General features: G+C 41.0%; 1 protein-coding gene and 1 long non-coding RNA gene across 2 annotated transcripts in view; one reads left to right on the top strand and one right to left on the bottom strand.

Moving 5' to 3' along the window:
* The window catches only part of LOC148349004 (uncharacterized), a 42567-nt gene that overhangs the window by 3648 nt on the left and 28574 nt on the right, over nucleotides 1–10345 (bottom strand). The gene's annotated exons all lie outside the window — the stretch shown is intronic.
* On the top strand, nucleotides 811–8420 carry LOC148349006 (APC membrane recruitment protein 1-like). The gene is made up of 2 exons (XM_088320744.1): nucleotides 811–1152; nucleotides 3844–8420. The coding sequence occupies exon 2, from the start codon at nucleotides 3943–3945 to the stop codon at nucleotides 6685–6687; it is 2745 nt and encodes a 914-aa protein (XP_088176870.1). The 5' UTR covers nucleotides 811–1152; nucleotides 3844–3942; the 3' UTR covers nucleotides 6688–8420.

The raw sequence follows: 10345 nt of genomic DNA, 5'->3' as shown, positions 1-10345 counted from the left end.
GTACAGCCTGGCGGCGCCCATCCCTCTCCAGGCTGTTTTTTTTAGGTGGGGGTTTTCTCCCCCACATAAAACAGAATTTGTTTCCCTGGTTACCAGTAACAGGAGAAGCCTCCTGATTTGACTCAAATACAGCACCTTCATCATCTGGTCACCGTTGCTTTTCATTATACAGGGTCATTCTGCTCTACAGAAATGAGCTGGCAAATGGCAAAATAAAACATGGATTCCTTCTCACAACAAATTAAAGTTAAAAAAATACAAAAGAAATCTTGCAAAAATGGCAAATGATTTACTCATTGTAATTATTATTTTCTTATTATGCTGTATTTCATTCTTGTATTTTTTTCTCTAGAATAATATAGATAATATTATTAATAAGGTGTTCTTATTTACTATATTGAAAAGAAATGATCTGCATTTATATAGCGCTTTCCAAGTCAATGACTTCCCAAAGCACTTTACAATGTGCTCCACATTTCCCAATAGCGGCCTTGCAGCCATGTAAGGCGCTAACCTGCTTATTGGAAGTATTATGGGTTCAGTGTCTTACCCAAGGACACTTCGACCTGTAACACGGACAAACCGGGATTAGAACTGGGATCCCTTGATCCCAAGACAAGCGCTCCTGAGCTACTGACCTATTTTTCTTAAAAATGTGAATTTTGAGAACGATGGGATTCAAACAGCATTTGAATAATAATGGAATAATCAAATCACCGACATTATTTAAAAACGAACTTATGATTTAGAATGCTTGTACGTATACAGTACAAATAAATAAAGTCTTACGTCATCAAAATGCGTCGGAAAAGCGACGCACTACTGTTGCGTTTCCAACACGGACAGCACCGTTGCTAAAGTAAATTCATCTCGCAGTCACCCGATATTTAAAAAGCAGTGTTTTAAGCAATCGAGTGGATTGCCTTCTCCTGTCTTGAGCCACTGCATGGCCACCAAAGTTGAGATTTAAAGGCGGATTTTAGCTCGTTAGCAAGCTAGCTAGCCAAAGGTAGCGTTAGCGCTGCAAAACAAATCAACCCGTTTGTGGTGCAAGCTTCTCATCAGCTCCCGATCCAGCGAAATTGTCCAAGTCGAGCTGGTGATGCCTGAAAATGGAGTGCAGTATGTGAGAGGATATATTTGCCGCAGCCGGTAAGTTATTTAACATATTTATTGGCCATTACCTATGATAGTCTATATATAGATATTGTGGCTTCAAATTAGGATAGGCCTACTCAAAATTAGATCCAGATAGATAGTTAAATACTTTATTCATCCCCGGAGGGAAATTCACACTTCCAGTAGTATTCTTGTGTTGAAAATAAAGATTTAGACAAATTGCAGCAACGACAACGTGTTGCATTGCTTAAAAGTGCAGGTGTGTGATAGCAATTGATGTTTAGTTTCACTTTTCGTTAGACATGTGGCAGTGATAATTGTTACCTTGGATTGCAAATGGTCTGCATTTATAAAGCGCTTTTCAAGTCAACGAAGACCTCCCAAAGTGCTTTACAATGTGCTTCACACTTTTCCCTTTTACACACTAAAGAGCATAAGGAATAAAGTCGCTATCATGCTGTACAACATATGTACATAGTTTGTGCTCGTTTGAGATCTTACTATCGACAATAAACAATATTTTTCTGTAAATCGGCTGGTAAATATTGACATAAAATCCACCATTCTGCCTCTACAATGCGCGCAGATTGTGGCCATTAAACGGCGACGCTAGATGACACTGTACAAACTAATGCCAACTGCCGTTAATCACTAGGGAAGAAGAAATACAATGGAAAAACAAAGCAACGAGAGAGCAGATTTGGCGTCGTTTTAAGCAGACTCGTTGTATTTTTCTTCATTTATTGCGTGGCCTATTAAGTCAGACTGCTGAGTAAAATGGCATCCATTTTAAGCATTTATAAGCACTTCTCCCAATATTCAAGCACATTTCCAACCTTGAAAACACATAATTAATATTCAAGCATTTTCAAGAATTTCAAGCAACCGCACAAATGCTGATTATTTCAATTAAAGAAGGTTTAATTGAATTGGATGGAATTGCTTGTGATTTTGATTGTACCTGTTACAATCCAGGGAGCATTTCTACATCATGACGGAGTTTTCCTCAAAGCAGACACGATCGTAAAACAAGAAGATTGATTAAAGTATTGCACGGATCACTGCTTTAGTAGTGAATCTAGTTTTCATGCCATTTATATATGTAGAAATCACTAAGTGTTTAAATAGTGAAACAGAATTTTTATGCAACTTCTGCATCTGTTCATGCATGCATCATCAAAACCATCACATTTTTATGAGGGTCATTAAAGCTGGTGCCTATCATGGCTCTCTATCAGTAATAGGCGTGGTACACTACAAAGAAGTTACTTGCACAATTACCTTTTCAATTCTCCTGCCATGTGTTTGGGACTATGACAGAAAACCAGAGTACTGTATCTGGAAAAATAAATTCAGACATGGGGAGAACTTTTAAAAATACTGGATCTCTGAACTCGAGGTGGACTTGCTAAGCACTAGGCGGGCGTGTCACGACACATTTTATAAGCAATATGTTTCGATTACTAATTTTACCGGATTGAAAACTTGTAACCCATTAAAAAACGTCATAAAATGGAAAGATGGATGGGCATACGGGGAAATAGATATTTAATGCAGTTTAAATGATGAAATAGCATATATTATAAATTGACTTAAGGTTGTTAACATATTGCATATACATTTGAGATTAAACCTTTGTGATACTTTACTTTTTAGAATGGTTAACCAATGTGTCAATCATCAGTTGATTTGGTTACTATTGGCTGAAGTTATTCGGACCCATTGGAGCCGATATCCGTTTTAGCAAGCAGGCTCGTAACAGGCCAACGCGGGCTGTGGACCGTAAAAAAGTCTGCGATTGGCCGAGAAATGCGTCAATCGAAAGGGGGGAGCTAACTACCATATTAGGAATAATTTCACAAGTCAGTTTATTTGTAAACGGAAATAATGTGGCAAAACGAACAGGTTACAAGAAGCAACTTCCACCGATGCAGAGATGCTTTTAGGCGGATTTCTATTTATCTGTTTGCATTATCGTGTGTTTTGGGGATTGGATTCTATGGATTGTCCTTTATGTAATCAAGCCATTTTCGTGAACATTCAAACAAGTTAAAGACGGCCAGGGTACGTACTGGTGAGTCGCCTCGGCTTTCCAGTTTTCGGGGTATTTTGTTTGACTGATCACTGTTTCTCTGATGAATATATTCTGAAATGTCCTGAATCCCAAGATTTCAAGCTTTACAAATATATGTGCAGGGTTGGGTAGGGTTACTTTAGCTTGATTACTTGCAATTACTTTTGGATTACTCCAATACCAAATATGCTAATAAAAGACAAAATAAACTAAATATGAATAAAATTACTCGATTTTGTGCAGGCTTGGGGAGTAACGGAATACATGGCACGGGAAAAATGATATTGGCAAGCTGTTTGGATTTATTTTCATTTTGTTTCTGTCGCATTTTATGTTCGTTTTGCTGGAGATCAAAGAGATCAAAGCCAGGAGAGAAAGCTTACCACATGTTGTGAGTCATCATTTTATTCATATTTAGTTTATTTTGTCTTTTATTAGCAAATTTGGTATTGGAGTCATCCGAAAGTAATTGAAAGTAATCAAGTTAAAGTAACCCTACCCAACCCTGTATATGTGGCATGGCGTATTTCAGTGACTGATAAACAAATACGTGTCTGTACGATGTACATTTCCTACTAGCTATATTTTGCCGAATGCCACTTTGTTTTTGGGTTGTTGTTATATTGAAATTATGTGTCTTTGTACTGCAGATCCTGTGATGGATGGATGAAAAATTGACAACATTAAGCCACAATGCAGGCTGTGGACAATCAGCTCAAACAACCATAAATTAAATAAATGAGCTTGCAATGGCTTCTCTTGACGAGGACAGTCTCCCAAGTGACACCGGCGACTTAGAGACTATTTCTGGATCCCTCTCTAAATGTGGCCCATCCGACATTACAGTAGAGCACCTTCCAGAAGGAACCACTTCAGTGGTGAAGGGTCCGAAATCTGGAAAGTTCAGGACTGCGCTAACATTCTTTGGATTTCGAAAGAGCTTGTGCCTCTTACCAAGCTTTTTCAGCGGGAGGAGCAAAAATCAGAGCAAGTGGTCTAAGAAAGGGATCTCTAAAAGCAAAACCCACGATGGGCTAAGCCAAATAAGTCACGATGACAGCCTGAGAGGCGGATCCGCCTCGACTGGGGATTTTGAATACTACAACCAGAGTGACTGCACTGAAAGCCGCCATAGTAATGAAGGTCGTCTCTCCAATGAGCAGAAATCCCAGTCGCTCACGAGACAGAAACGAGGTTTGAAAAGTTTTTTTAGTAGTTTCAAGCATCACAAAACCCATAGGATTGATGGTTCGGATAAAACGGGAACAATTCCAACGTCCTCTTCTCACTGCCATACAGAGGTGCCTGCTGTTCAGGACTACCCTGACCAAAATGTCACACAGTGCCTGGATTCTGAACCAGATGTGCCTGATTTTGAAAGTTCTGTGTGTGAAATTTCACTGCCCCGTGATGGTATGGAAGGTGAATTAGTGGTGTTAGAGAAGACTTTGGAACAGGAGGACCCGGAGGTTGGGTGTCAAAATCAGTCCTGTGATGGCCAAGTAGATAAAGTCAACTCGATGGTGGTTTCAAGTGAATACAAGGAGAGTGGTCGAGGACATAGTGAGCCTTGTCTGTTACTTAAGATGATGCCCAAGTCTGAAACCCCAGCTGGCTCATCGGATCAATTGAACCTGATTTACGGTGAGGTTGCCTCACTGAAGAGCTTTGATTCGCTGACTGGTTGTGGGGACATCATCGCAGATCAAGAGGATGATAGCATCACGGACACATCCGTTTCTGGAGAAAGGAGTCGGAATGGAGGAAAGCGGGCTTCCTGCTTTCTCACCTATCAGGGCGGCGGTGAAGAAATGGCCTCCCCCGAAGATTTAGACGGACAATGTCTGCACGATTTCTGGGAAAATAATGAGTCTGAGGAACTGAGCTTCCCTTACAACCAGGGCCACATGGATCTGACAGCCTACATGGTGCCTACAGACCTGGTGGACAGTAACAGCACACAGCAACCTGGAACAATGAACACTACATCTGATCTGTTGACACCTCAAAGCGAACACCAAGAATCTGTTCCTAATAGTGACGAGGGCTACTATGATTCAACTACTCCAGGTCACGATGAAGGACAGGAACGAACAGACCGGCTAAGACATACAAACAATTTACCCAGGGACAGTTACAGCGGGGATGCGCTCTATGAACTATTTGCGACTGACGAGAGTCTCGTCAGTCCCCACCACGAAAGCAAACCGAGACTACAGAGTCCCAAAGAGTGTGGGCAAACGGATGTGACAAATTCTGCTTTCTCAGAGATGAAACGCGTATCAAGTCCCGACCAGTATATAAGGAAGGATTCGATTGAAGTTCAAAGCAGCCGCAAGACCTTCAACTTGGTAAGAAATACGGGAACTTTGCAAGAAACGGACAGTCAGAAGAACTGTAACTTGAATTCAAAATCGGACCCAGATTTGAGAAGATTAGAACTTCCAGAGGGTGAATTGCTGTTCCAAGACGTCAATCTGCAGACTCCGAATTGTAACAGTTGCATCGATGAAAGCCAGACAGTTTGTTTCTCCCAAGCACTTGAAAACTTTGAGAAAAGCTCACAAATGCTGTGCAACATGCGCGACGCCAGCGCGGACGTTTTGGAGACGAGTGCCGATTTCACGCCGAACATGGACGCCTTACCGACCATCGTCACCTTCGATATAATGGACATGCATAACGAGGGCCAATACGACGAACAGATACAAATGGAACTGGAGGAGGACATTTCGTCCCCCTTTCCAGAATTCGAAGACAGCTACCTCCAAAAAGACGCCTTCGCCGAATGCGACTATCAAATGTTGGATCTGTACGAGCAGAGTTTGGTCAGGAACACGTGGGTCGTCGCCAGCCTCCCGCGACAAAGCCAGTCCCTGTCCAATCCCTTGTCCCTAGACAGAAGGAGCAGGTCTCTAGATAGGGAAAGCATTGGGATGCAGATGCCTATAATATACAGAGAAAGCAGAGCTTCTACAGTTTCCTCTCCACGATCTGAAAGAGACGCGGAGAGAGCATTTTACAAAAAGAATGTCGCCGTGTCCGCATCGGATGTTAAAGACGCAGATAGCGCTACGGCTTTAGCATGGCAAAGTCGGTCAGACGCTACATTAAGCCTTCCTTCGAGTGCTGAGGAAGCGACTGAAACAGTCCAGAAACTCACCCTATTTTCGGATTCACTCGACGATAAAGCCCACCTACGCCCTGATGTGCAAATGTCCCGCGATGCGACGTCGCATGATTCGGAGTTTTGTAACAGACCACGCCATCTCCCCTTGCGATCGGATCCTTGTTCACCCCGTAGCGCCTTTGTTCGTTCCGGGACAGACGAGGAAGAGTTTTGCAAAGCCGCCGCCGATTTGAAGACCTATATGCAGTTTAGTCAAAGCAAAAAGACATCGAGTAGGGAAATAGTGAGTCATCCTGGAAGCCCGCTGAAGGCAAGCGGGCCAACAGAAGAGCTTTCGGTAGATGTGAAGGACTTTCCACAATGACGTTGGAATGTGTTTGGTGTTCGCTGAAAACGTTGGTTGAATTTTTATGATTTGCAGGAATTAACGCACAAATCCTTGCATCACCAAGGTTTCTTCTCAAAACTGTCTTATGTTTTCATATATCCAGGATTCATTATTGTTGCTGTGCTTTATAACACCAGTTGCCTCTCAAGTCTCAGACTTGATATTCCCCAATGTGTTTCTGTACTACAGCGTGGCCTGTGTAAAAGTATTTTTATTTCTAAAGGTCTAGATCAGGGGTCGGGAACCTCCTTGAGCCAAAGAGCCATGATGACAAAAAATATATTATTTTTTGAGAGCCATAACATATATCTCTCCAGACAAAATCAAAATTTTCCGAGCATTTTAATTCACAGATCCGCCCACCCCCTACTGCTCACGCAATCAAATTGCTCTGTGTGCCTGGCTGGTTGTTTGCAGTTCTTCTGTGGGTTTTCATCATTAAGTGTCTCAACAGTGAACCTAAATTTCCTATAACCTAGCTTTCATATAATGGATTCCTTAGTGACGTACAGCCAGAACGATGTCTGTTGGTGTGACACGGTGACTTTAAGTTGTAGTGGGGGATGAAGCTATCTATATACTATTTTATACGCTGTTTTATTCCACTTATACTCAAAAATACTTGTCCTTTGTGTGACGTCAACCTTCAATACATTTCTTTAGAAGGGTGTCGAAACTGCATTTCCTTTGGAATGTGTCTTTGGTTTCTGTTTGTGTAGATAACAATGACTTAATCAACTGGCCTGGGGGGGCAAGGGCGATGACGTATCACCCTTCTCCCAATGCTTCTAAGGACGACTGGTCCGTGCCGTGTTGATGTAATTTTACCAATCAGCCAGAGGCTTGATCATGGGGCGTGGACAGTTCATCCCATGTGGCATAAAAGTGGGCAACCCGGAAGCCCCCGTCATGTCTCCTGCACACGATTGTAATTGGCACAGGCAGAGACCTGATTCGTTCAACTATTTGATTCGGTTAAATAAATCAATATGTGGACTATACTCGGCTCAATAACTTCTCCGGCTTCTGGACATGCTCCAACTGTCAGGGTTTGGACAAGACACGTGAAGTAAATGTTAAGACCTTACAGGGAGTATGCTCTTTATATACTAGACTGTACCAACTAGAATATTTACGCTATGTCAGCTATATGCGCAATAATTTTGACATTGCTCTTATTCAAAACTACAGATGAGACTTGCATGAGTCTGATTTTATCACCGAGCCATATATGGCTCGTGAGCCACAGGTTCCATAAGTTCCCGACCCCTGGTCTAGATGTTTTTCAAACACAAAACTTGTGGGACTGGAGGTGACAGTAAAGCCTTTTGTTTTTGGAAATGTATAATAGAGGTGTAGTTTTTGCAGCCTAAGTGTAGATGGTAGGGCAGGAAAAAACTGGATTATTTATGTAGCACGTGAGAGGAATACTGCCTGGATGCTTCTGCACAGCAAAATCTGACACAATTTATAAACATAATTGCATTAGAAGGAATGTGGTTTGAAAAGAAATCCAGGCTTCATTTTCAAATGTGAATTATGTTTTGTTGATATTTTTTGGGTTTCACAAATGCCATGGGATGTTTTGTATTTATATTTTCAGCTGCTTGCACCTCGTACGACTGTACTCGTATTTGCTGTAAAAAATGTCTGGTTTCAAGATTTGTTTTGCCAATGTGAACATCGCCTTAAATCACAAAAAACATGCATCTGTTGAATTTTGTTTTACTGTTGAAATGTACTTTTTTATTGTGGGGGTTACTTTCCAAGAAGAATCTATAAACTGGAAACCTTAATTTGTTTACAATTATATACAATGAAATACTCTTAAACACATTAAAATCAAAGAACATAACCTTTACACAAATTTTAAAAAATGAAAGTACCGTATACTGTGCCTGTAAACATTTTCTTTGAGACTGTTCAGCCAATCAAAATGCAGAAGACAATGCATAATAGAAAAACCGTGAATCAGCGAGGCAGTGAAAAGTGAACCTCGTAATAGGCAGGGATTACTGTATTTCAGTTTGTTGGCCTAAAAAGGTGATTGGAATTTCACATAAATGGGCTAAGAGAACGAAATCCACATTGATAAAACTGAAAAATTTATTAGCATGGCTAGCTTGAACTCAAGTCAATGGACCATTTAGATTTTGTTGAAAAATGCAGCAACGGAGTAAAATGAATTTGCTGCCTGATCAATTAACAATTATGGACATTATGGATTGTGAGCCACTCATAAATATGACAAAAAAGATAATTGGTTTTCTCGCAAGTCCTTTCCCATCTGATTCTAATCAAGTTAAAGGGACAGTGTGTCTTATTTGACCACTAGATGTCTTTGTGCAACTGAAACGAGTGCTAAAAATCACAAAAAAGAATGCAAACTACAGAGACTGTCTGAACTGCACATTTTCTCTTCTCATTTTTTTGCTCAACCATTGGCAAGGTTTTTGGGTACCTGTAGCAGCAAGATGGTGGACAATCATGTCAGCTACATCTATGTGAGGCTCTTGTTATGTCAAGTAAATGCAACTTTTGTGATTCAGGAATATTTAGGAAATGTTCGTTTGTATAATGTATTTTGGATTATTATTTGAACCAATATTGTTTATTATGAAGTTTTTTTTACCACTAGGGGGCATAAATACACATTTTCTCTTCAAACATTAACTTTTTTCTGCATCCATGCATGTGCCTGCCAATTTTAATAGCCAATGCCCAATAGTTCTGGATCTGGATACTGTTTTTTTCTTGGTGGCGCTAGAGATTCATTTTGTCATTGTTTGAACAACCATATCTCAAAGAGTGCACACCCTTTTGTGACTTTTCATACATGTTGAGCCTTTAAAGGGACAGTGTGTATTATTTAACCATTGATTTGAAAAATTAAAAGTACATGAACTATAATATAAACGAGTATTTTTGAAATATACTCCAAGGTGAAGAAATTTGTATTTATTCGACATAACACGAGGCTCACATACAAGGAGCGCTGTCCACCATGGAGCTGCCAAGGGTAAGAAAAAGAAAAAGAGTGGAAAAAAATAAAGACAGAAAGGAAGAGAAATAGAATTCATCACATCCACTACACAGCATCATCTCCAAACAGAAGAGCAGCTTCAGCGACAGACTGCTGTCACAGTCTTGTTCCACGGACAGACTGAGGAGATCATTTTTTCCTCATGCCATGAGGCTCTTTAACGCCACCCGGGGGATTTAAAGCCCACATTAAACCCCACCCCCACATTTGCATATTACCCTATTTATATTGCAGTGTGTATTTTTCGTAGCACTATTTAAATTCTCTATAGCATAACGTTATATTGGGTATTTTTGTATTCTATATCTCATCTCATTAGCTGCACCGCTTATCCTCAGTAGAGTCGCGGGGGTGCTGGAGCTCATCCTAGCAATCATCAGGCAGTGGGACACCCTGAACTGGTGGCCAGCCAATCACAGGGCACACAGGGACAGACACCTCGCTCGCTCATTCTCACCTAGGGACAATCTGGACCGGCCAATTAACCTAACATGCATGTTTTTGGAATGTGAGAGGAAACCGGAGTCACCAGAGGGAACCCACGCAAGCACGGGGAGAACATACAAACTCTGCACAGGTAGTCCAGTAGCT

The sequence above is a fragment of the Urocampus carinirostris genome, chromosome 17, assembly GCF_059441175.1.
Source record: "Urocampus carinirostris isolate Australia breed hairy pipefish chromosome 17, RoL_Ucar_1.0, whole genome shotgun sequence".
Lineage (NCBI taxonomy): Eukaryota > Metazoa > Chordata > Actinopteri > Syngnathiformes > Syngnathidae > Urocampus > Urocampus carinirostris.
This window is presented reverse-complemented; position numbering and strand designations above follow the sequence as displayed.